Source organism: Camelina sativa, chromosome 3 (assembly GCF_000633955.1).
Source record: "Camelina sativa cultivar DH55 chromosome 3, Cs, whole genome shotgun sequence".
In the NCBI taxonomy this organism is placed as follows: Eukaryota; Viridiplantae; Streptophyta; class Magnoliopsida; order Brassicales; family Brassicaceae; genus Camelina; species Camelina sativa.
In genome coordinates, this window is record NC_025687.1 from 5,593,958 (window position 1) to 5,619,633 (window position 25,676).

General features: G+C 38.3%; 6 protein-coding genes across 11 annotated transcripts; 3 read left to right on the forward strand and 3 right to left on the reverse strand.

Moving 5' to 3' along the window:
- LOC104778694 (transmembrane protein 64) lies at positions 568-1,534 on the forward strand (the record flags this gene model as incomplete). The annotated part of the gene is made up of 3 exons (XM_010503140.1): positions 568-810; positions 918-1,135; positions 1,231-1,534. Coding segments are annotated over 3 exons (654 nt in total), but the record flags the coding sequence as incomplete, so codon positions are not given.
- LOC104771381 (probable LRR receptor-like serine/threonine-protein kinase At1g12460) lies at positions 2,561-6,957 on the forward strand. Of its 2 annotated transcripts, XM_010495901.2 has the most exons (4): positions 2,561-2,794; positions 2,964-3,379; positions 4,198-5,152; positions 5,242-6,957. In XM_010495901.2, exons 2-4 carry the CDS (start codon positions 3,178-3,180, stop codon positions 6,737-6,739), a joined length of 2,655 nt encoding a protein of 884 aa, XP_010494203.1. In that variant the 5' UTR covers positions 2,561-2,794; positions 2,964-3,177; the 3' UTR covers positions 6,740-6,957. The 2 variants fall into 2 exon arrangements, with proteins under 2 accessions (XP_010494203.1, XP_010494199.1); XM_010495897.2 differs by lacking the exon at positions 2,561-2,794 and having other exon boundaries at positions 2,805-3,379.
- On the reverse strand, positions 6,911-9,878 carry LOC104771370 (probable aminotransferase ACS10). Its single transcript, XM_010495890.2, has 4 exons — positions 9,234-9,878; positions 9,049-9,156; positions 8,680-8,840; positions 6,911-7,794 (listed from the first exon to the last, which is right to left on the reverse strand). The coding sequence occupies exons 1-4, from the start codon at positions 9,726-9,728 to the stop codon at positions 6,936-6,938; spliced, it is 1,623 nt and encodes a 540-aa protein (XP_010494192.1). The 5' UTR covers positions 9,729-9,878; the 3' UTR covers positions 6,911-6,935.
- Positions 10,233-17,952, forward strand: LOC104771411 (vacuolar protein sorting-associated protein 18 homolog). Of its 5 annotated transcripts, none has more exons than XM_019243422.1 (25): positions 10,233-10,345; positions 10,456-10,621; positions 10,721-10,933; positions 11,047-11,186; positions 11,285-11,380; positions 11,711-11,778; positions 11,875-11,976; positions 12,065-12,209; positions 12,334-12,477; positions 12,596-12,715; positions 12,874-12,930; positions 13,011-13,070; positions 13,198-13,305; positions 13,459-13,601; positions 14,318-14,396; positions 14,500-14,562; positions 14,657-14,787; positions 14,857-14,962; positions 15,139-15,226; positions 16,091-16,191; positions 16,408-16,635; positions 16,735-16,890; positions 16,981-17,142; positions 17,354-17,470; positions 17,563-17,952. In XM_019243422.1, exons 2-25 carry the CDS (start codon positions 10,459-10,461, stop codon positions 17,737-17,739), a joined length of 2,967 nt encoding a protein of 988 aa, XP_019098967.1. In that variant the 5' UTR covers positions 10,233-10,345; positions 10,456-10,458; the 3' UTR covers positions 17,740-17,952. The 5 variants fall into 5 exon arrangements, with proteins under 5 accessions (XP_019098967.1, XP_019098965.1, XP_010494232.1 ...); XM_019243420.1 differs by lacking the exons at positions 14,500-14,562; positions 14,657-14,787; positions 14,857-14,962; positions 15,139-15,226 and adding exons at positions 15,237-15,260; positions 15,364-15,426; positions 15,521-15,651; positions 15,721-15,826 and having other exon boundaries at positions 14,318-14,372; positions 16,003-16,191; positions 17,563-17,739; XM_019243421.1 differs by lacking the exon at positions 13,459-13,601 and adding an exon at positions 13,977-14,119 and having other exon boundaries at positions 10,234-10,345.
- LOC104771404 (guard cell S-type anion channel SLAC1-like) lies at positions 17,804-20,166 on the reverse strand. The gene is made up of 3 exons (XM_010495919.2): positions 19,287-20,166; positions 18,389-19,200; positions 17,804-18,317 (listed from the first exon to the last, which is right to left on the reverse strand). The coding sequence occupies exons 1-3, from the start codon at positions 19,788-19,790 to the stop codon at positions 17,966-17,968; spliced, it is 1,668 nt and encodes a 555-aa protein (XP_010494221.1). The 5' UTR covers positions 19,791-20,166; the 3' UTR covers positions 17,804-17,965.
- LOC104771421 (probable sugar phosphate/phosphate translocator At1g12500) lies at positions 21,657-23,570 on the reverse strand. Its single transcript, XM_010495941.2, has 2 exons — positions 22,767-23,570; positions 21,657-22,378 (listed from the first exon to the last, which is right to left on the reverse strand). Exons 1-2 carry the CDS (start codon positions 23,436-23,438, stop codon positions 21,965-21,967), a joined length of 1,086 nt encoding a protein of 361 aa, XP_010494243.1. The 5' UTR covers positions 23,439-23,570; the 3' UTR covers positions 21,657-21,964.

Genomic DNA, 25,676 nt, shown 5'->3' on the forward strand with positions numbered 1-25,676 from the left:
AAAAGGTTTTTTTTTTTTTTTTTTTTTTTTTTATTCGAAGATCTGATTGCTTATATGGTTACATTTGTTTGGAATTAGGGTATGCGTAAAGGAGTCTAGTTTCTTCTGATTAAATTAGGGTTCTTTTGTCTTTTAGAACGTATTCACACCAGATGATTTGTGAGCTCAGCTACTAAAGCTTGAAACTTTCGTCCAATTCTGCGTCTGTGGTTTGCTAATTTGTCTATCATTCATCAGCTCTGTCTGGTGTTTCTCAATCTTCTATGTTTGCTTGTTCCAGAATTAGTTTGACATGTTCCTATATGTAACTTCATTTGTGATGCTAATGGGTGGCCTATGGCGTGGCTGATGTTTTTATACTCCATTGCAGCTCTCCAGCCTTAAGTTCGAATGCAAATAATTTTTATATGGATTTGTAGTATTTTGTGTATGTGTTTATTAAGTTAAGTGATCCATTCTGATGTTTGTCAATCATGCAATTGTTGATATTTGTGATAATAGAGTTGGTCTCTTATGTTATGAAACGTGAAGTATATATATCCTCATATGTGTTTGCTGTGTTAACGTTTTCAGGAACTGATTCCGTTTATAAAATGGGTGAGAGGCACTTTCAGCATCCCGGTTCTCGGTCTTCTACTCTTTGCCTCGGTGGCCTTGTTCCCAAGCATTCTTCTTCCCTCTTCTCCTTCCATGTGGATGGCTGGACTTACATTTGGCTATGGAAAAGGGTTTCTGTTGATTTTATCAGCAGCATCAATTGGTGTTACCCTTCCTTTCTTAATCGGACATCTCTTTCTCCACAAGATGCAAGTAAGCATCTTCTCAAACACTTGGATCTTGTGCACTCTTTGGCTTGCATACTTATTAAACTTTTAGATGATCAATTTGACCCTTTTCTTCCTGGTCTTTATCTGCAGGAATGGTTGAAGCAATACCCGAAAAAAGCAGCCATACTTAGAGCTGCCGGTGAAGGAACATGGTTTCATCAGTTTCAAGCAGTCACTCTAATCCGTGTCTCTCCATTCCCTTACATGATCTACAACTACTGCGCATTAGCAACTGGAGTTCACTACGGTCCTTACATCTTAGGCTCTCTTGTTGGAATGGTTCCTGAAATCTTTGTCTCAATTTACACGTATAAGCCTCCCTCTCTCTGTCTCCTGTCTCTGTGTTCAGACATGTTTCTGCAGAATCTTAGATTGGTGTATCTTTTTTTTTTGTTATTTGCAGGGGAATAATGCTAAGAACACTAGCAGTTGCATCAGACGAGAGACACATGCTTTCTGTTGTGGAGATAGTCGTGAATGTTCTCGGCTTCTGTGTAACTGCAAGCGCTACTATAGTCTGCACAATCTATGCAAAGAAGAAGCTAAGTGCAATGCAATCAGAGGAAGTGGAGACACTACAAAATCCAATACTCTAACTCTTTCCACCATTAAGCGCTTCGTTACCCCAACATATCATCTAACACGATCTTGAAATTGATACTATATATATGTTTTGTTTTTCATATTCATTTAAAAGTGAATTTTTATGTTTCTTGTGTATATATATCAACTGAATTTTGAAAAAAATTTCAATGTATATCTATTAGATCATCTAATTTTTCTAATCTTTCGTTGCTTGTAATCCAACTCATTGAAGTATGTATTGTTGGGCTCATGGAGTAGTACATAAGCTTTTCCTACATACAGTTGGAAGAAGAACACAACAGTCAAATACTAGTATGAGTTAATAACGTGAGGACCTCACGGTGAGGAGATTAATTCAAATTTCCGACACAAAGCATGATTGGAAATTGAAATAAGACATAAAAAATGGTTACCAGAAGGCAAAATAATTAACTCTGACAAGTGTACAACGGTAATGATTTTACAGTGCTATTCAATGTCTCATCTTGAAGATTGTGTGTCCTCTATGCATGATGAAATTATCTCTATCAATGAGCTCTCCCTTCAGAGAACTAAATCAAAATCTTCGAAATAATCATGAAAAAAAATTGGGGAAAAAGGAACAAAACTATTTAAACAAATTAACAAACAAACACAATAACATAAAACAGAGAGAACAAAAAGCCACAGAAACAAACAAATGCAGAAAGACGTTTTTACTTTCTTTTTGGTCACTCACTCACTCACCCGTCTCTGTCTCTAATTCTCTTCCCTTTTTCTAAAACCCTTATTTCTTTCCAAAAGTTTGATTTGAAATTGGACCCTCAACTTCTGCATTAACACCAAACATATTCACAAATGAATCCTACTCTAAACCATCATCAAAAAGCCATGTAGATTCATTAAGTCATTCACTTTTACTATAACTAGAAAAAATATATATTCCCAATAATTTCTGATCATTTGAATAGAATACTAAATGCACAATTCTCTGTTGTCTGTTCACGCATTTAATATGTTTGCAATGGGGACCATAACTACTTGTTTCTTTCCTTCTTCTTCTTCTTCTTCTTTAAAAAATCGATATTTCTAATAATTTTTTTTACACAATTGTGAAAACAATTAGGTAAGGATTGTTTAATAATGGTTGGTGAAGGAGAGAATAAATGCTTTGGTAGAAGTACAGACAAGCAGACACTCTCTATACTCCATTACATATAACGTTTACATACACACATATGTATCGCTCAATATATAGACGATGAACAAAGCAAGGCACGTGCTTCATCTTCGTTTGGTGGAAGCCAGAGAGTGAGAGAGTGAGATCATTTAATTCTTTCATTAAGTAAGTTACTTTCCAGCCAAGGCACACACACACATTACTCTTCTCTATAATGCAAAAGGTGAGCTGAGTTCTGAACAAATTTCTTATTTTTTTGTTCAGTTTCGTTTGGTTCACCAGCTGTTCTTGAATCTGTGATTCTTTCTTCTTTTGTCGTTTCTTGAAAGTGTTGACTTTGGTCGGTAGATTTTTTTTTTTCTAACCGTTAAGGATGACTAAATTAAATGCAGGAGCAGCTCAAAAGTTCTAAGCTTTAATAGCTCAATCCCAAGAAAAAGATCAACCGTATAGCTCAATCACATTTTGGGTTTCAGAAATGCAGCTACTTGTTGTTCTTGATTGTGGTGTTATAAGAACGGATCCCAATTTGGAGCTCCTTGGAAGAAAAAGATTGTAAATTAACGAACCGGGTTCGGGTTCGGGTTCCGTTTAATCAAGTCGGATATGAGAAAGGTTCATCTTTTACTGGTTTTGGTAACTTTCATCTACATTGCAACTTCTCGCTCTGATACAACAATCGATGAGCGAGACATTTTGCTTCAGTTCAAAGACAGTATCAGTGAAGATCCGTACAACAGTTTGGCTTCTTGGGTCTCTGACGGGGACCTCTGCAATAGCTTCAATGGAGTCACTTGTAACTCAGAAGGTTTCGTGGACAAGATCGTTCTGTGGAACACAAGTCTCGCCGGAACCCTAGCTCCGGGATTGTCGAATCTTAAGTCTGTTCGAGTTCTGACCTTGTTTGGCAACAGGTTTACAGGTAATTTACCGTTGGATTACTCAAAGTTGGAAACTTTGTGGACGATTAATGTTAGTTCCAATGCCTTGTCTGGTCCGATCCCGGAGTTTATTGGTGATTTGTCTAGTTTAAGGTTTCTAGACTTGTCTAAAAATGGTTTCTCCGGTGAGATTCCGGTTTCTCTGTTTAAGTTGTGTGACAAGACCAAATTTGTTTCACTGTCTCATAACAATCTCTCTGGATCAATCCCTGCTTCAATCGTGAACTGTAACAGCCTTGAAGGGTTTGATTTATCTTACAATCATCTGAAGGGAGTGTTGCCGCCTAGGATTTGTGAAATTCCGGTGCTTGAGTATATCTTAGTGAGAAACAATTTGTTGTCTGGTGATGTCTCTGAGGAGATACCTAAATGTCAGAGATTGCGTCTTGTCGATTTGGGAAGCAATTTGTTCCATGGATTAGCGCCTTTTGATGTTCTTAGATTTGAGAACATAACTTATGTCAATGTCTCTTTGAACCGGTTTGGTGGGGAGATTAAAGAGATAGCTGATTGCAGTGAAAGTTTGGAGTTTTTGGATGCTTCATCGAATGAGTTAACCGGGAGGATACCTAGTAGTGTCACGGGTTGCAGAAGTCTCAAGCTTTTGGATTTGGAGTCTAACAAGCTGAATGGGAGTATCCCGGGAGGTATTGGGAAGATGGAGAGGCTCTCANTAACTCAGAAGGTTTCGTGGACAAGATCGTTCTGTGGAACACAAGTCTCGCCGGAACCCTAGCTCCGGGATTGTCGAATCTTAAGTCTGTTCGAGTTCTGACCTTGTTTGGCAACAGGTTTACAGGTAATTTACCGTTGGATTACTCAAAGTTGGAAACTTTGTGGACGATTAATGTTAGTTCCAATGCCTTGTCTGGTCCGATCCCGGAGTTTATTGGTGATTTGTCTAGTTTAAGGTTTCTAGACTTGTCTAAAAATGGTTTCTCCGGTGAGATTCCGGTTTCTCTGTTTAAGTTGTGTGACAAGACCAAATTTGTTTCACTGTCTCATAACAATCTCTCTGGATCAATCCCTGCTTCAATCGTGAACTGTAACAGCCTTGAAGGGTTTGATTTATCTTACAATCATCTGAAGGGAGTGTTGCCGCCTAGGATTTGTGAAATTCCGGTGCTTGAGTATATCTTAGTGAGAAACAATTTGTTGTCTGGTGATGTCTCTGAGGAGATACCTAAATGTCAGAGATTGCGTCTTGTCGATTTGGGAAGCAATTTGTTCCATGGATTAGCGCCTTTTGATGTTCTTAGATTTGAGAACATAACTTATGTCAATGTCTCTTTGAACCGGTTTGGTGGGGAGATTAAAGAGATAGCTGATTGCAGTGAAAGTTTGGAGTTTTTGGATGCTTCATCGAATGAGTTAACCGGGAGGATACCTAGTAGTGTCACGGGTTGCAGAAGTCTCAAGCTTTTGGATTTGGAGTCTAACAAGCTGAATGGGAGTATCCCGGGAGGTATTGGGAAGATGGAGAGGCTCTCAGTGATCAGATTAGGTAATAATTCTATAGATGGGGAGATACCAAGGGAGATTGGAAGTTTGGAGTTTCTACAGGTTTTGAATCTGCATAATCTCAATCTCACTAGTGAAATCCCAGAGGATATATCCAATTGCAGAGTACTTCAGGAACTGTAAGTTTTAACTGTTTCTCCATTCTTGTTAAGGTATTTGATATATTGAATCTCACATTGTTGTTGAATGTTTTGTTTGTTGGTGGCAGAGATGTTTCAGGGAATGATTTAGAAGGAGATATCCCTAAGAAGCTATTAAACTTGACAAACCTAAAGATTCTTGATCTGCATCAAAACCATCTCAATGGAAGTATCCCATCTGATCTAGGGAAGCTCTCCAGAATCCAGTTTCTTGATCTTTCGCAGAATTCGCTTTCAGGGTCAATCCCATCTTCCCTCGGGAATTTGAATACACTAACGCATTTCAATGTCTCCTATAACAATCTCTCTGGTGTTATCCCTCTTGTTCCAGTGATACAAGCTTTTGGATCTTCTGCTTTTTTGAACAACCCTTTCCTTTGCGGTGATCCACTTGTAACAACTCCCTGCAATTCACATGGAGCTGCAGCAAAATCCAGAAATTCCAATGCTCTAAGCATTTCGGTTATCATTGTTATTATTGCGGCTGCTGTTATCCTCTTTGGTGTCTGCATAGTGCTTGCTTTGAACTTAAGAACTCGAAAAAGGAGAACAGACGAAGAGATACTTACAGTTGAAACCACTCCTCTGGCGTCTTCAATTGACTCTACCGGTGTGATAATTGGAAAACTTGTTCTTTTCAGCAAGAATTTGCCATCAAAGTATGAAGATTGGGAGGCGGGTACAAAAGCTTTGCTCGACAAGGAAAACATAGTTGGCGTGGGGTCGATTGGATCAGTCTATAGAGCATCTTTCGAAGGAGGGGTTTCCATTGCAGTGAAGAAGCTTGAGACTTTAGGAACAATCAGAAACCAAGAAGAGTTTGAGCAAGAAATTGGACGGCTTGGAGGTTTGCAACATCCAAATCTGTCTTCTTTTCAAGGTTACTACTTTTCCTCAACAATGCAGTTAATCTTCTCTGAATTTGTCCCTAATGGTAGCCTCTACGATAATCTACACGTAAGAATCTTCCCGGTAGCCAGCTCAAGCCATGGGAATACTGATTTAAATTGGCATAGAAGATTTCAGATTGCTTTAGGGACTGCAAAAGCGCTCTCTTTCCTTCACAATGACTGTAAACCAGCAATACTTCATCTCAATGTTAAGTCCACCAACATTCTTCTAGACGAAAGATATGAAGCAAAGCTATCAGATTATGGATTAGAAAAGTTTCTTCCGGTTATGGATAGCTTCGGGTTGACTAAGAAATTCCACAACGCGGTGGGGTATATTGCTCCAGAACTAGCTCAGCAGAGTTTGAGAGCCAGTGAGAAATGCGATGTGTATAGTCACGGTGTAGTTCTTCTTGAGCTGGTTACAGGTAGAAAACCAGTGGAGTCTCCATCAGGAAACCAAGTCTTGATCTTGAAAGATTATGTGAGGGATTTATTGGAGACTGGTTCGGCTTCTGTTTGTTTTGACAGAAGGTTGAGAGACTTTGAAGAGAATGAGCTTATTCAAGTCATGAAGTTAGGATTGATTTGCACGTCAGAGAATCCACTGAAGAGACCGAGTATGGCTGAGGTTGTGCAGGTTCTTGAATCAATCCGAAATGGATTTGGATCATGATGAAGTTTTTTTTCCTTTTTGAGTAAAGATTGCATAGAAAATGTGCAGTTTAGTGTTTTGAGGGGAATAAGTTCATTCTTTTAGATTTTGGTGATTTTTTGGGATGTTCCGGTTTAGATTTATGTTTGTTCAATGAAATTGTTAGTCTGGTGTACCCAGTACCGAACAGCGTTTTGAGGAATGTAGATAAGCATTTTCAATCTTGAGATTTACAAACTTTTCTGATACGGTTCATAACTACAGGCACATCTTTCTCAGACAAATTACTGATACAGAATCTAAACCATCCTGGTTCAATACAATGACAACAAGACCCTGGTGTTACATTGATCTTACCAATGTTCAAGAACTTGTTCCATAGCTCAATCTCGCCTTTCTCGCTGTAAGAAGAGATCAATCCTCTCATATCTGCCCAACAAAACAACCCTCCATAGCTTCTCGTGCACTCGATTCCTAAACCTTTCAATCCTTTGACAAACTCTGAGTAGATTCTCTGTAGTCTCTGCCTATTGGTTTTAACATATGTTTGAATGAACTCCGGTTTGGAGATTGCGGAAATGAGCAAATGCTGGGATGGTGATGACACGGGTGAGAGCGCTGTGAGCTTTCTCGAAGCTGCTAGAACGTTCTCATTGAAGGAGTAAATGGCGCCAGCTCTGAGTCCTGGAAAAGACAAGTCTTTTGAAAGATCGTACACTATGTGAACTCTTTCCTTGTCAAGATGCTCTTCTGTGTCAGCTATTTCAGCTATGCTGACAAACTCTGCTTCTTCTTCATCTCCATGGACCGAACTAGCAAAGATCTCGTTGGAGATTATGTGAATGTTTTTCTCTCGGGTGAAGTCTAGAAGAGCGTAGAGATTTTCTCTGGTCAAGAGACTTCCCATGGGATTGGAAGGGTTTGAGATTATGACTCCGCGGATTCTCACACCACGTTTCTTGGCTTGAGAGAAACTCCTATCAAGTGCAGTCACTGATATATTGAAATTGTCAGAACTTCTACAAGGAACGTGTATGATTTCAAGTCCGTTTCGCCATTTAACATCTACATCGAATCTGCAGAAACAGATCACTTTTTAAAGCTACGGACCAAGTATTCCTATGCAGCCACAGAGTCTGAAATCGTTACCCGGGAGAACATGGAGTTGGAACAAGGAAAGCGTTTCCAGAATCAGCTAAGCAGAAGGAAAGTATCTCGATAGCTGAAGCTGCACCGGAAGTTAATACTAACTGTGATGGATCAAAAGAAACAACATTCTTGGTTGCTTCAGACATGAGCCTTGTCNACAAACTCTGAGTAGATTCTCTGTAGTCTCTGCCTATTGGTTTTAACATATGTTTGAATGAACTCCGGTTTGGAGATTGCGGAAATGAGCAAATGCTGGGATGGTGATGACACGGGTGAGAGCGCTGTGAGCTTTCTCGAAGCTGCTAGAACGTTCTCATTGAAGGAGTAAATGGCGCCAGCTCTGAGTCCTGGAAAAGACAAGTCTTTTGAAAGATCGTACACTATGTGAACTCTTTCCTTGTCAAGATGCTCTTCTGTGTCAGCTATTTCAGCTATGCTGACAAACTCTGCTTCTTCTTCATCTCCATGGACCGAACTAGCAAAGATCTCGTTGGAGATTATGTGAATGTTTTTCTCTCGGGTGAAGTCTAGAAGAGCGTAGAGATTTTCTCTGGTCAAGAGACTTCCCATGGGATTGGAAGGGTTTGAGATTATGACTCCGCGGATTCTCACACCACGTTTCTTGGCTTGAGAGAAACTCCTATCAAGTGCAGTCACTGATATATTGAAATTGTCAGAACTTCTACAAGGAACGTGTATGATTTCAAGTCCGTTTCGCCATTTAACATCTACATCGAATCTGCAGAAACAGATCACTTTTTAAAGCTACGGACCAAGTATTCCTATGCAGCCACAGAGTCTGAAATCGTTACCCGGGAGAACATGGAGTTGGAACAAGGAAAGCGTTTCCAGAATCAGCTAAGCAGAAGGAAAGTATCTCGATAGCTGAAGCTGCACCGGAAGTTAATACTAACTGTGATGGATCAAAAGAAACAACATTCTTGGTTGCTTCAGACATGAGCCTTGTCACACCCTGTCCCAATAAATAATGAGAATTCCACATTCAATCCAAAAACAAGAACACATAAGGATCAAAAAGCAGTAGACTTTAATGCAAAAAACAAGAACACATAAGGATCTAACAAGAACAGATGCTACACTAAAGAATTTGAAAATCTACAGCTCCTTCATCTGTATCAGTATCATAAGTGGGTCAATGAAAAGTTGAAAGGAAAAATAACCATTTTGAGCTCCATAAGTCCATCAGGAGGCTCATAAGAAGCAATCCCACTTAAACTCAATCCAATCGAAGTTTGAGAAACCCAATCATTGATAACATCCAATCTCAACTGTAAAAGAAGAACAATAGTTAAATAATATTCACAGAACCAATCAAATAAAAATCGAAACTTTTGATTTCACTGACCTTGTTCTGAGCTAAACCAAGCTCGATGATGCCATCCGGGTTACCCGACTCATCATACGAATCCTCCTCGACCCGTCTCAGTCCCTGTGAATCCCCACCTTTGAGGATACAATTAGCCCGACCCGAAACGGAAACGTGAGCCCCGGAACTTCTCGGCGAGATAATGACCCGAGAGAGAGACCTAGACAAGCCATTAAGCTCGGACTGAGTCGGACTCGAGGAACCCGAGTTGTTGTTGGTAGAGGAGGCTGAGTTCTGAATAACCGGGTCGGGTTCGGGTTCTGGTTCGTCTCTACGGTTTCGTTTGAGGTAAAACTGGAGAAAGTAGAAGAAAGCACAAGGAATTACAGAGCCCAAGACTAAACCACCATGCCCTTGAACCACTCCTTGTAGTGGCACGATCACTCTCATCACGGCTGTTCCTCCTCCTCCGGAAGATGTCTCTGAATCAGGTGTACCGCTCCTCCTGCTCCGGTAGATACCGGCACGGGTCATTATACCCAACTACTCATGTGACACGGAGCTTAGATTCAAACCGGGTCGGGGAAACGGATTGTCGTTTGTTTGGAATTTTTTTTGGGGTAGTGGCGTTGATTCGTTGCTTGCTAACTTCTAAGGTTTTTGAGTCGTTGAGATTTTTTCTGGAGGGCGGAGTAATGTAAATTACCATGTTACCCTCTTGGTCTTTGTCCTTTCTATTGTTTATCCGCAACCACAAGTTACAGCGACCCAAATCGGATAAATACATCACAACTTTTCTTCAAAAGAGAAAATTAAATATAAATTGTAACTGGGCTGGGCCTATTCTCAGCTCCAACACTTTTGTTATTAAAAAGCCTCCGAGAACTCTTAAAACGGTGCGGTTTTTTCTTTAATTTTAAAACTGATGCAAATCCAATTTCAACAACATTGAACCGGTTTGAGATTGAATCAGACTAACCAAGATAAAAACGCAGCCGTTTTGGCTGTTTTATTTGAGTCGGCCTTTTAATGTTGTTGTTGGATTGAAATAAGTCGGAATCCACACGGTGTTGTTTCCTTGTCGTCGCCGATCAGATTTCATAAACCGGGACTGACTAATCCTGCTCGCCGATTAAGATCTCCGGCGAAAGGTAACGATTCCGCTTGGTTTTTCACATTTAACAGTTCGATTTTGTCCCAATGTGTTCATTCTGAGAATTCAGAATCTCTCTCTCTCATTATTGTTTTAATCAATCAAAAGAGGATGGATCAAGGGAGGCAAGTATTTTCAGTTGATCTCCTAGAGAGATATGCCACGAAGAATCGGGGAATGATTACATGTATGGCTGCTGGGAACGATGTAATTGTTCTGGGAACTAGTAAAGGATGGATTATACGCCATGACTTCGGACTTGGCAATTCTAATGGTAAAATTTTCAAGTTTCTTTATTCCTTTTGGTTTGCTAATTTCACCGGAATAAGTTTGAGGTGTTGTGAGATAAATCTGTTTATTTTTTGGGTATTAGATGTTGATCTTTCTGTTGGTCGAGCTGGGGAGCAATCGATTCATAAGGTTTTTGTTGATCCTGGTGGTAGCCATTGCATTGCTACTGTCACTGGTGTTGGTGGAGCTGAAACCTTTTATACTCATGCTAAGTGGCCTAAGCCTCGTGTCTTGAGCCGCTTGAAAGGTTTGGTTGTTAATGCCGTCGCTTGGAATAGACAACAGATTACTGAAGGTTATTATGATGCTTTCGTGATATATTATTATGATGAGTCTTTTTTCTTGTTTGTTTTTTTTCTCCTGACATGGTTTAATATTATTTCTGTTTTTGTCTTTCCCCGAATTCAGTTTCTACCAAGGAGATCATTCTGGGCACTCAGGATGGGCAGCTGTTTGAGATGGCCGTAGATGAGAAGGACAAGAGAGAGAAGTACATCAAGTTTTTGTTTGAACTAGAAGAACTTCCCGAGGCTTTCATGGCTTTGCAGGTACTAACATTTTACACTGACTTGAAATTTTATGTTTCCTACATTGGATTTATTATTATTATTCCAATCACTTGCCTTTTATTGAAACAAATGTGTAGATGGAAACGGCCAACATTAGCAGTGGGATGAGGTACTATGTGATGGCTGTAACTCCCACTCGTCTCTACTCCTTTACCGGGATTGGAACATTAGAAGTAAGCTGAACTCTCTTCTGTTATGTGTTGACTTCTGTACCCATCTTATGATTTATTTAGGAACATCAATTATCATGATAGTTAGGAAAATCAACTTCTTATCATAATATGAAATGGTAGCATTAAAAAACTAACTGGAAGGTCACATTATATTATTGAACAGGATCCAATTTATTCGCCAATGGTTGGGCTTCAAGTGTATTGTTCCTTCTTTCAAATACGATTTATCTTATTCTGTTGATCTTTGTTGCTTTCAGATCTATGATCTCTTAAAATGTGGATTAGCTTTTCTTGCGTGCAAAATTTCTAACTACTAAGTGTTTACTCCAGTCTGTTTTTGCTAGTTATAAAGAACGTGCTGTTCATTTTATGGAACTTCCTGGTGAAATACCAAACAGGCAAGTGCTCGATTTACCTTAAGCTCATTTTGCGTATGAAAGAAATCACAAATTGTAACACTGCTCTCTGAACATATTATATTTATCGTCTTTCAGTGAACTACATTTCTTTATAAAGCAACGAAGAGCAGTGCATTTTGCATGGCTTTCAGGAACAGGAATTTATCATGGTGGTCTGAACTTTGGAGCTCAGCACAGGTAGAATGACTGTACCAGTGTCCCTTTGACCTTTTGTGGATCTTTCTATGTTATGTCATCTTGTAATGTAAATGAAATTTGTTGGTAGTTATCCTAATGGTGATGAAAACTTTGTGGAGAACAAAGCACTCTTGAATTACTCAAAATTGAGTGATGGCACTGAAGCAGTCAAGCCTGGTTCGATGGCACTCTCTGAGTATCATTTCTTGCTTCTTATTGGTAATAAGGTTAAGGTGTGTTTGGGCAGCATGAAATTGATACATTCCTTGTATTTAGTTTCATCTGGCTACACATAAGTGTTTTGTTTCATAAGTGTGCTTACTTTCTGGCTTCTGCATTCCTTACATACGGGGGTAGGTTGTGAATCGGATAAGTGAGCAAATCATTGAAGAGCTCCAGTTTGATACAACAGCAGATTCAGTTTCGAGGGGCATTATTGGACTTTGCAGCGATGCCTCTGCAGGCCTCTTCTATGCATATGATCAAAATTCGATATTCCAGGTCTATTTTGTTGTTGGCTTACTCGTTTATAATGATAGTAAACCTGCTTGAGAAAATTTCTTCTAATATCTTCTGCTTTCACTTCTCATTTTTGGGTTTGGATATATATTCACTCTAGGTTTCTGTGATTGACGAAGGCCGAGATATGTGGAAGGTGTACCTAGACTTGAAAGTCTATGCTGCAGCTTTAGCAAACTGTCGTGACCCTCTCCAGAGAGACCAAGTTTATTTAGTTCAGGTGATCCTTGACGTTAATAGGCATTGATTTTTATGTCATACGTGTCATATATCTGCAAATCCTTTTATTATCGTATTATTGCTGTCGCCTGCCTATAGACAATTAGCAGAAAGAATATCTCTTTTGATTATTTTTGGATTGGGCATCTTCTGTTGTAGGCAGAAGCTGCATTCACCAACAAGGAATATCTGCGAGCAGCATCATTCTACGCCAAAGTAATTTCTAGCTCCTCTGTTGTACTTGGTTCTTACATGATGTAATTCATCCTTGACGTGGTACAATGTTTTCTTCGCAGATCAATTACGTAATATCTTTTGAGGAGGTCACTTTGAAGTTTATTAGTATAAATGAACCGGTAAGCATTTAAGTTAATTATATAACATAACAAATCTCTAATCATGTGCGTGCTGTTCAGGAGAGAAATTTGTGTGTCACATGTGGGCTTGGATATTCACTGCCTTCTGTTCCTTGTGTGATTACAGGAAGCTTTGAGAACATTCTTGTTGCGGAAGCTTGATAATCTTTCAAAGGATGATAAATGCCAAATAACCATGATATCAACCTGGGCAACTGAGCTATATTTGGACAAGGTTTAGCTTTTGTTGTCTGTGTTCTCACTTTTCGTTCAACACATATTTGGAAAATTCTTTATGTTATCTCATCTTATTTATATCTCCCCCGGTTTGCTTTCTGAGTTTTTGTATCTTGTTTCTCGGTCCCATGTTTCTTGAATGCGAGATTAGATAAATCGGCTGCTTTTGGAAGATGACACTGCTATAGAAAATCGCGACTCGGAGTACCACTCAGTCATTCAAGAATTCCGTGCTTTCATGAGCGACTGCAAGGATGTATTGGACGAGGCAACCACTATGAAACTTCTGGAAAGGTAAATTACCAAAGTATCCCAGCCTCCCAGGTGTTCTGTTCAATTATATCCCTAAGACAGTGAACACTTGGACCTTTATAGTGATGTGTATTAATTTTATGGAATAAGCTATTCTCTTAAAGACTGTTTTCAGCACATCTCCTAGGATCTCTTGTTTGCAGTATAAGACACCACCTTTCNGCTATATTTGGACAAGGTTTAGCTTTTGTTCTCCGTGTTCTCAGTTCTCACTTCTCGTTAAACATATATTTAGAAAATTCTTTATGTTATCTCATCTAGTATTCCCGATTCCTCTTATATTTTATCTCCCCCGGTTTGCTTTCTGAGTTTTTGTATCTTGTTTCTCGGTCCCATGTTTCTTGAATGCGAGATTAGATAAATCGGTTGCTTTTGGAAGATGACACTGCTATAGAAAATCGCGACTCGGAGTACCACTCAGTCATTCAAGAGTTCCGTGCTTTCATGAGCGACTGCAAGGATGTATTGGATGAGGCAACCACTATGAAACTTCTGGAAAGGTAAATTCCAAAAGTATCCCAGCCTCCCAGGTGATCTATTAAATTATATCCCTAGACAGTGAACACTTGGACCTTTATAGTGATGTGTATTAATTTTATGGAATAAGCTATTCTCTTAAAGACTGTTTTCAGCACATCTCCTAGGATCTCTTGTTTGCAGTATAAGACATCACCTTTCTTCTTTTTTATCTCCTGTAGTTATGGTCGGGTTGAGGAGTTGGTATATTTTGCAAACTTGAAGGAGCAATATGAAATTGTAGTCCACCATTATATTCAGGTGAATGGCGTGATGAGTTTTCTTTTCATACTTGATCCATATATACAATATCTTACTCAGGCTTGCTCAGTTGAAATTATGAGTTTTGTCTTTTATCCATTAGCAAGGGGAAGCAAAGAAAGCATTAGACGTGCTACAGAAATCTTCAGTTTCAGATGAGCTTCAGGTCTGTAAATATAAGCACTGGGATCTTGTGATATTATGTAGTCTCCCAATCTTTGTTTTGTCCTGTAAACCAGTATATATTTTGCTCATTTCAGTACAAATTTGCGCCGGAGCTTATTATGCTTGACGCGTATGAAACCGTGGAAGCATGGATGGCCAACAAAAACCTTAATCCAAGGAGATTAATTACTGCAATGATGCGCTACTCAAGCGAACCTCATGCAAAGTAATGTCCCACTTCTCAACTATATGTTCATTATATATCTGGACAATAACTCCTCAAATCAAAATGCAGGAACGAGACACATGAAGTCATAAAATATCTTGAGTTTTGCGTCCACCGTTTGCATAACGAGGATCCAGGGATTCACAATTTACTTCTCTCATTATATGCCAAGCAGGTTTGGTTGGTTTTCGGTGACAAATTTTCTTTGATTCCTTATAACTTTAGAGTCACGTGATTAACCGGGAAGCAACATCTAGGGTTACTGTCTCTTTTTTCACTTGTATGACTGTGACAAGTGACAATAGGTTGCTGGAGCGCTACGTAATGGTTTTATTGTTCTTATACATTTAGGAAGATGACAGTGCCCTGCTTCGTTTCCTGCAATGCAAATTTGGGAAAGGACGAGAAAACGGTCCGGAATTTTTCTACGATCCCAAATNCAATATGAAATTGTAGTCCACCATTATATTCAGGTGAATGGCGTGATAAGTTTTCTTTTCATACTTGATTCATATATACAATATCTTACTCAGGCTTGCTCAGTTGAACTTATGAGTTTTGTCTTTTATCCATTAGCAAGGGGAAGCAAAGAAAGCATTAGACGTGCTACAGAAATCTTCAGTTTCAGATGAGCTTCAGGTCTGTAAATATAAGCACTGGGATCTTGTGATATTATGTAGTCTCCCAATCTTTGTTTTGTCCTGTAAACCAGTATATATTTTGCTCATTTCAGTACAAATTTGCGCCGGAGCTTATTATGCTTGACGCGTATGAAACCGTGGAAGCATGGATGGCCAACAAAAACCTTAATCCAAGGAGATTAATTACTGCAATGATGCGCTACTCAAGCGAACCTCATGCAAAGTAATGTCCCACTTCTCAACTATATGTTCATTATATATCTGGACAATAACTCCTCAAATCAAAATGCAGGAACGAGACACATGAAGTCATAAAATATCTTGAGTTTTGCGTCCACCGTTTGCATAACGAGGACCCAGGGATTCACAATTTACTTCTCTCATTATATGCCAAGCAGGTTTGGTTGGTTTTCGGTGACAAATTTTCTTTGATTCCTTATAACTTTAGAGTCATGTAATTAACCGGGAAGCAACATCTAGGGTTACTGTCTCTTTTTTCACTTGTATGACTGTGACAACTGACTATAGGTTGCTGGAGTGCTACGTAATGGTTTTATTTTTCTTATACATTTAGGAAGATGACAGTGCCCTGCTTCGTTTCCTGCAATGCAAATTTGGGAAAGGACGAGAAAACGGTCCCGAGTTTTTCTACGATCCCAAATATGCTTTGCGCCTGTGTCTCAAAGAAAAGAGAACCCGTGCCTGTGTCCATATCTACAGCATGATGTCTATGCATGAAGAGGCAGTAGCCCTTGCTCTTCAGGTAATAATACCGTTAATATAAAAAATCAGCTATCCTCCAGTTCCTTCTTCTTCGCACTCGCGCGATCTTTAGTTTGTTTGAAACAAAATGGCTACTGAAAGAGTCTGAATTCGCCACATTACATGATGTCAATACGTCTCAGAAAGATTGGTTGACCATTTTAGTCCGAACTTTCTTCTGGTAGTGGTTGGTTGAAATACAACTTTTGTTTTACAGATTGATCCAGAACTGGCTATGGCTGAGGCTGATAAGGTTGAAGATGATGAAGACTTGAGAAAGAAGCTCTGGCTGATGGTTGCAAAGCATGTTGTCAAGCAGGAAAAGGGAGTTAAAAGGGAAAACATAAGGAAAGCTATTGCTTTTCTCAAGGAAACTGATGGTCTTCTAAAGATAGAAGATATTTTGCCTTTCTTTCCGGACTTCGCCTTAATTGATGACTTCAAGGTTAGTCAACTTTTCCTCTTTTCAAGACACACAAACGCTAGTCTTGGACCTTACAAGTTGCTTCTACTCTCTTGTTATTTTCTTCAATTCCTCTTGCAGGAAGCGATTTGCTCATCTCTTGAGGATTACAACAAGCAAATAGAACAACTGAAAGAGGAGATGAATGATGCCACACGTGGTGCGGATAACATTAGAAATGATATTAGTGCGCTAACTCAAAGATATGCTGTAATCGACCGTGACGAGGAATGCGGGGTATGATCATCCAGCAGAACTTATCTATGATATTTATGTGCGAAGCACCAAAATTACCAGCAGAGCTTATGCTTTTCAATATATTACCAGGTTTGTAAACGTAAAATCTTGATGATGACCGGAGATTTCAGAATGGCCCAGGGATATTCTTCAGCTGGACCATTAGCTCCTTTTTATGTCTTTCCTTGTGGGCACTCTTTCCATGCACAGTGCCTGATCACACACGTCACAAGCTGTGCACACGAAGAGCAAGTAAGTTTCTAACCATGAGTTCCCTTTGCGTATTAGATTCTGCAAATTTAGTGTATTCAGTTGTTCTGGAGTGTATGCTATGATGAAAGTATTATGGGTACGATTTACTGTACCTGCAGCTTTTTTTTGGACAAAATTATACCTGTAGCTTAGTTCTTAATTTTCCATGTTAAAATTGTGATTCCATTTTTGGTTATCCAAAAATCTGTAGGCCGAGCATATACTTGATCTGCAGAAGCAGCTGACATTGCTTGGTAGCGAAACCCGGAGGGATATAAATGGTAGCCGATCTGATGAACCCATAACAAATGCAACTACTGCAGACAAGGTATGGACATTTGTTTCGTTATTCTTTCCTTTTTTTCAATCTTTTCTTAACATTTTTCTATGGCTTGACATATTTTCTTTACCGTGAGGCAGCTTCGGTCAGAGCTAGATGATGCTATTGCCAGCGAATGCCCGTTCTGTGGAGAATTAATGATCAACGAGATCACTTTACCTTTTATCAAACCTGAAGATTCACTAAATTCTGCATCTTGGGACCTCCGACCACCGACCAACTTAGCAAACCAGAGAACCATTTCTTTGCCTGTTTGATTCATGTCACCCAGTGATTTCTTTTTTTGTGTGATCTCTTCTTCAGCTAGCTTTGGACTGTGAATGAGATTTTGAGTGCTGTATTATTGATGTAATATTATTATTAAACATGCTTCTGGAGATATACATATTAAGCTGTCTCACCTACTTGTGTCTCTACTATCTAAAATGTTTTCATGACTATTTTTTCGATATGAAAGATACTATTGTATTCCATGATTTTGCATCAGTGACGCGATTCTTCCTCGGCTTCAAAATCTTTTTCTGCAGATATTTTCTTGGCCAGAGCCTGCTTGGTCCAGCGCTTCAAGTCATAAGCTCTCTTGAAAGGCTTCTTCTCCCTGGTAAGTTTCCTCTTTGTAATGGCAATTGCAAGATCGTTTGGGAACAAAGTTTGCCAGACAAGGGCGTGTAGAAGCGTGGAGACAAACAACATGCAGACCATGGCCGTGGATATGAAGGAAAGAGTGAGTGCTAGAGCCCGGCTGGGGTAACCAGGTACTGCCTCTGCATACTTTATTGTTGCTACTGATGCTGTTGTCATAGGAAAAGTATATGACCACCACGCTACTGAGAACCTGCATACACCTCCTTAGCCACTTAATTGCATCAACACATGAGAAAATATATAAACCTGAGATTGACTTACTTGAATCCGGTGAAGAAATTGATCCGCGCTACAAGGGAGATGTATAGGAAGAGTGCAATAAAGAAGCAAGTTCTTGAACATCCGTCGAATTGGCCATATATCGTGTTCCAAGCGATACTTGCTGCTGATGGGGCAGCTATGAACATAGAATAAACAGGATGAAGCTCTTTAGGCAGAGCTTCACTTGTGGGAAGTCTCTGATAAAGTGTTACAAACACAACCAAGTAATGTGCAAAACCGACTGCCCATAGAAACTTAGCTACTTCACTCCATCCAACCTTTGAAGCTAAGATGGCCCCGACGAAATTCCCTACAACAGAAAGGTGAGAAGACGGGTTTGCGACTTTGCATAGTCGTCTTTTCCCTCCTGAAAGCCATTGCCCGTAGATCTTTAGCTCGAGGAGGAAATAAGGACCCATGAAAACGCACCAAATTGCGGGATGGAGGTATTGTCGGTTTGATAAGAACACGGGAGGTACACTGATGGCTAGAAACATGCAAACCACCCAAGGAGCGAAGAAGAAGTTGACTCGAACCGGATGAAAGTACTCTCTTTTGACAGCTTCGAAGTAGAAGATGCATTTGAGTATGTAAGTGAAGGACACAGAGACTAAGGCTACCAGTGACAATAGCCATACAACTAAGTTAATAAATGGTGTGATGTGCAAAAAGTTTGTAGCGGGACTTTTCGCTAGGGCAAGCCACAAAACAGCTTGACTGCTAAGTCCCAAACAGATACCGTAGCATCCAATCGGGAACCTTAGAAGAAACGGCCATTGCTCTTCTTTTGGAAGCAGAATATCTTCATTTTCCTGAAAGATAATACAGTTGGAACTATGCTACAGTAGTAAGCTTTGCAGAGAGAAAGATAAAAGGAAGAAAAGTTGTTAGTTGTTACCTTGACTTCATCCAACTCGGGTCCTCTAAGAGCAGCGAAGTATCTTCCTGCAGAAACATTTTCATTTATGGAATCATCTTTGGTCTCACCATCTTCAGTTCTCAAAGAATTCTCAATGTCTCTCTCCCTTATTATAGAAGGCAATAGAGATTTTTGTTTGCTGAGCGTCGATTTGGTCCTAAACATACTGAAATCTGCTTTCCGACCATCTCCACCGTTGATGGTTCCGCCTATTTCAAACCCGCCAAAGCTACGACCACTCCTTGGTAAACTCTTTTTGTCGTCTCTTTCTCTAGATTCTCTGTTAAGCACTGAGAAGCCTGTCTCTAGAGATACCTGTCTGCTGAAACCTTTGTATGGTCTTTGTTTCCCTCGGTTTGGTCCTCTGTAACCAGAGAACCTCTTGTTGTTGTTATCTTGCTGTTGCGGTTCTTGCTCTGCTTCTTCTTCAACTTCATTGATGTCGGCGAAATTGGAATGAGCATTTGATTGTTTCATCTCCATTGATCAGGGCAATCTTTTGCTTGAAACACAGGAAAATTTATGTAATTTGTTTCTCTCGTATGCAGAGGAAACATGTTGATGTATATAGAAAGATGCAATGGACTAAGTTTAAAAAGCAACGTATGTGGTTAAGGAGAAGAAATCACGAGAGAGCTTGTTGAATGGTGTGAATTAATGCGTACGTGAGAGAACCAATACTTTCCTGGAAAGTTGCTTAGGTTTCTCGTGAAAGTGTTTCGATCCAAACAACTTGGAAACAGAGAGACCATGAAAAAACAGATAGGAAAGGTCGTTCCATTAGTCACGAGACTCAAATTGCATTTTGCTTATCTGTTCTTCCTTCTACGAAACAAAATTTGAGTCTTTAGTTGATTCGATTTCCTCTGTTTGCATTTTGTTTTTAAGCAATTCGTAGGATTTAAGTCTCACATCTTTAAAAAACAAAAAAAAAATAAAGTATCTTGATCGGATAGACCAAAATCTAAGCTAATCAAACGATTCAGGACTACTATGTCAGTTTTGAAGTGGTTAAGTAGATTTTATTCAAAGCCAATTCGTTGCCGTAACCAACCTATACACAAGTAACACAACAATATAACATTAGATGTCAAAAAAGTGAATAACATTATCAACAAATAATACGTATATGTGTATTTGTCTACAACTCGTACACACACATTTTTAAGTTTATATTCGAGTTATGATTTTTCAGTGGAAAATAACCAAATAAGTAGGCTATGTTTCACAATCGTAATGGTATATATAAATTTTATATGATTGAAATTTTGGAAAAGGGATAGAAAGAGTGGAGCAACCAAACATATGTGAAGAAGCAAGTATTCTTCTTCTTCTTCTTCTTTTAGGAGATTTTTTCCACGAATTTGGTCACTTGTTGGCTTTACTTTTCCCTTTATCCAAACAAAAACCTATGAATCACTGCGACACTAAATAATACAAAAGTGATAATAAATCAATTAATAGCCTCGCATGAATTGGACCAAAAGACAAACTCACATAAGCTGTCATTATCTCTCTCTCTCTCTCTCTCTCTCTCTCTCTCTCTCTCTTCTTATTTTCTTTTTAATTTTTACACCTTTTTTGAAAAAACAAACTTAAAACATAAATTCTTGAAGAAAATGTGGTTTTCCAACCAACACGTTAGATTTATACTAGTATATGCAAGCAATTATGAGAATGAGACCGCAACAACTTGGATTTGTTTACATCCTATATGAAATGAAGCATGTAATATAACTATTCTATTAATTATATTACCTAAACGGCTAAACCTATTAAGTAAGTGTTATTGCGTTACCACCTTAAAATGTTAGCTATATTGAAACACACCTTGAAAAGTAAGTCAAATGATAAAACTAATTAACCTACATTAGCTAAAAAATCAACATCTTATTAAACCTATATTATACTGATTACATTTTGGATGTAACGTTTGGTTCAGCTGAATAGAGAGTTTGATTACTCAATTATAGTATAACATAAAATTTGTCTAACGTGTTCTGTAACAATGCTAAACTAGTTTTTAGATCAAAATAGTAGGATTGCAAATCATTATAAGAATACAAAATTTATAAAAATAGGTCTCAAGTAAATAATGAGCAAGTTGGCATAAAAAAGAGCAAGTTGACAATAAAAGATGGCAAGTTGCTAAAAATAATGAAAATGAAAAAAATGTGTAAATTTAACTAACGAGATGAAAATGCGATTTCGCCTAACAGAGAAACTCAAATCAGAAGTGGAAAGAAATTTATTATTTTAACATTTTTTCCCTCACTATGTTTTGATAATTTTGGTAAGACAAACTATAAAACATAACAGTACAAGGAAAAAATATAAAAAAAAGGAAAATAAAATAAAGATACAATCTTATTTCCTTTACTTTATGCTCCCTACTTTTTCACTTTTGTTATAAGTATATATATATTCCCTCTTTTTTTTTTCTTTTCCATTTCATAGGTTTCACACCCAATCTCAACCATTTACAATTAAATTGATTTTACCCCCCTCTCAAAACGAACCAAACCGGTTCAAAAACAATAGCAGAATTCCAAAGAATCAAGAAACTAAACCGAGAAAAATAAAAAGTAAAAATAATAAAAATTACTTCATCGGTTTAAAATCCAGTTATCTTTTTTTCTCTTCTCACTTTTTTTTTTTTACTTCTGGTTAAGCAATTTGGATCTCTTCCTAGCTTCGCTATAGAGAACCACTCCCATAATCGTGACACCAAATCCGGCAATCCCCATCACCGTGACCGGATTCCTAAATATCAGAACCGAAACTCCGGCAGCCACCGCGGCTTTTCCGTTCCCCAAAACCTGCAATGTGAGTGCACTTGTGTGCTTTGTCACCAAGAAATTCGTCAAATTCACCAAGTATGCAACTGTCGCATTCCCGGCTAGCAAGAAGATGATCAATGGATCCGTCCTTGCCTTTTCGATCAAGACTCTTAACACGTTTCCTTCTATGTATAGTGTAAATGGTAATAAGATACAAGCCGCCATTGGAGCCATGTATAACAAAAGATTCATCGAATGTAGCTTCTCTGACTCCGACGTCAGAATTATCCCCTATAAAAAGAAAAACACAAAAATCCGGTTCAATCAAACCGCTAAATAACCGGATTCAAACTCAAATAAAATTCCTTCTAATCAAAGTGAGATCCAATCTAAATCTATACGCAATTCGATCATACCGATCAAAAACAGAATTTGAATCTGATCATGTGCATATATACGCTATAGATTCAAATTCAGACAGAGACTGAACTAAACCGGACTCAGTTCAGTTTCCAACTCCTTCCAAATTTGTTATAAATAAACCTAATTCGGACATAATTAAGAGAGATGTGCTGTAATAAAACCGAAATCGGAACGCAGTTTCGGATTCTATTGGTACTAAACCGGAAAATTCATTAAAACCAAACGGATTATTACATGGTAAATTAAGTTTTGTTACCTGGACGACGGATTTGAGAGCTCTGCCGGCGGTGGAAGCAACACAGATGAGGAAACCAAAGAGATGAAAAGAAGGTTCAGAGTTAGAAGCAAGAACGATGCCGGAGACGACGGGGAGAAGAGCTAAGTAAACTTCAGTGGACTCTGTTTTACAGGTAATGAGAAAAGAGAACACGGCGGTGAAGAACGGCGTGGTGGCTCCGATAGCTTGATTGAAAGAAACAGGGATGTAACGCAGCGACGTGTTGCCGCAGACGACGGAGAGACAAAAGATGGCTGATAAAGATAAGATCTTCAAGAACTGACGGCGAGACAAGATGTGCTGACGTGGAACGATTCCGGCGCAGTTGATCACGGCGGAGCTATAGGCGGCGCAGGAGAGCATGTGCGTCATGGTGAGGAAGATAGGGTAACGGAAACCGTAGTAGAAGAGGAGGTACTTGTTTAAGAGGAGGACTCCTATGTTTGAGCCGAACCAGGCGGCGATGATAGCCGCCGTGAGGATTGTCGGAGATATGGTGGGGGAAGAGAGGAAGAAAGGTTTGAGAGGTGAGGAAGCTGAGGAGTGTGGAGGTGTTCCGGGGATGTCTACGATGGTTGGTGCGCCGGTTGCGGCGGCGTCGAATCTTGGATTGCTCATCCGCCGCGTTGTCCATGATTGTGCTTCAACCATATTGTTTTGGGTTTAAGGGTAAAATGGGAATAATGAGTTTTTTTTTTCTCTTCTCTATAGAGAGAGAAAGTGTGAGTTTTTATCTTTTTCTGGTGAGGTTTGAGATCTGAGAGTGAGAGGAAAGAAGAAGGAAGGAAGGAAGAAGAAGAAGAAGAAGAAGAGAGAGAGAGATGAATCGGACGGCGGAGATTTAGATTTAGCTGTAAAGGTATAGGGTGATATCAGCCGTTGGATCTTATAGTTGGAGGGAATTTTCTTGTTTAAAAATAAAATAAGAGATAAAAAAAAAAAAACAAATCTAAGGAAAAATTAATTTTAAGATTCGAAGTCTTGTGTTCGGAGTCTAAGCATGAGTCAGAAGTGTCGGTAGTAGGTCCACGTTTGAGATCCAATTTGGAAGCAATCCTCTATGACGCAGCCTAATTACGTAATTACAAACCCCTATAGTCACTACTTAATAATTATTAGCCTCTCTTTTCAAGTTTTGTGTATTTTTAATAATTGTCCGTTTAATACAATCTTCTTAGCAATTAATTATTCTTGAATATACAGTAGCCTAACATGTACATTCTAGAACACGCCAAAAATATATTCAACATCAGTAACAAAGATGGAATAGGTCATATCTCATATGTGTGTATATGGTTCCATCAAAACAAATGGTGTAAAAATTTACTCCATATAGGATTTTCATTGTAACATGTAAAAACAAATGCGTCGGTGTTGACAGAATGGATACGCATTAACAAAACAATGAAATGACTAAAGTTTCATACTAAGGATGTTTCATACAGTTTCTCTTAGATTATATCATTCATCTAACTTATAAGATTTTCTATCATTTTTTTGGTCAACATAGTTATATACTAATATTTGGGTTTAGATTATAATTATTTTAGTCGAGATTTTTAAACATACATTTTAAATTATTTACATTGACCATAGTACATTTTTAATAAAGGTGATCACAAATACCAAAATCAAATCACATCTGTCAAGCACTAACGAGATTTTTCTTTTGGCATCAGCATTAATCACGCATTCAGTTTATACTGTAACAGATATATGGCATGTCATGTGGACATGATATCTTATAGTTTATCTTAATGACTTAGTTCAATACCAGTTATGGTAAAAGAATAAATTATAAAAAAGGATATAATTCCAGAAAAGGGGACTTGGCCAATAGAATGCAATATTCTTCGCAAAATTAAATGCTACTTTCTGCAAATAAAATATTTTTTTTTATCGCATTCTCTAGGTTAAAATCATTATTTGATCATGCATGCGATTGCTAATATCCAAGGTGATAATAATTTTATAAATCACTTTTCCTTTTTTTTTTCTTAAAACATATGAAAAGGCAAATAACAACTTGCACACGGTGGACTTTACTAAAACATCCTTAATGTTATGTGAAAGAAATTATAACTTGGTGGAGAATAAATTTGTGAAGTGCCTTAATAAATTACAAAACGAGAAACTGTTCGTTGACAAAAACAGAAAGAAAAAGAAAAAGAAATTGTCCCACAATGAAAAGGAATCCAAAACCGAAAGATGCAACACATGAATCATGATTTGTTTTCCTTTTTGGTATTATACGATTATGTTCTGAAGTTATATACTGTATGTCCAATTTGTAAAAGTGCATGTGCATCTATCATAAAATCATTTTATCGTTTTTACATCTGGTTATAAGATATCAAATTATATGGTTATATTATATACTATGTACATGTAATTCCAAATAACAATTATCTATAAATTATGTAGACATGCACTACACACATCTACTATATACAAATAATCAAGGTAATATAATATTAAATACGAATGTGTGGGATAGGTAAGAGAGCTATCTTTACTTAGAAGGGACCAGTAAACCTTTTCATTTTTCTGTCTGTTGCATTCCCAAAATAACAAAATGTCTTCTTTTACGATTGCCGTCAGACAAAATCCAATGAATGATGATTACAGCCCGTCACTTTGTAAGAAACCTTAGAATGATGGATGTCTACGTATATGCTTTATGATATCAAATCAACTAACTAGCTAATCCTTTTATTTATATAGTAAAAAATATGGTAATTAAAAGTACTAAAATGCTACAAGGAAGAAAAACTTAACTTTTTGTAGGTTTTGTAAAGGAAAAAGAAAACATAGTACATGATGATTATCTCTGGCATGTAAGATTATATGATATCAGAGTATAATATTTTTTATAGCACAGCACATGTT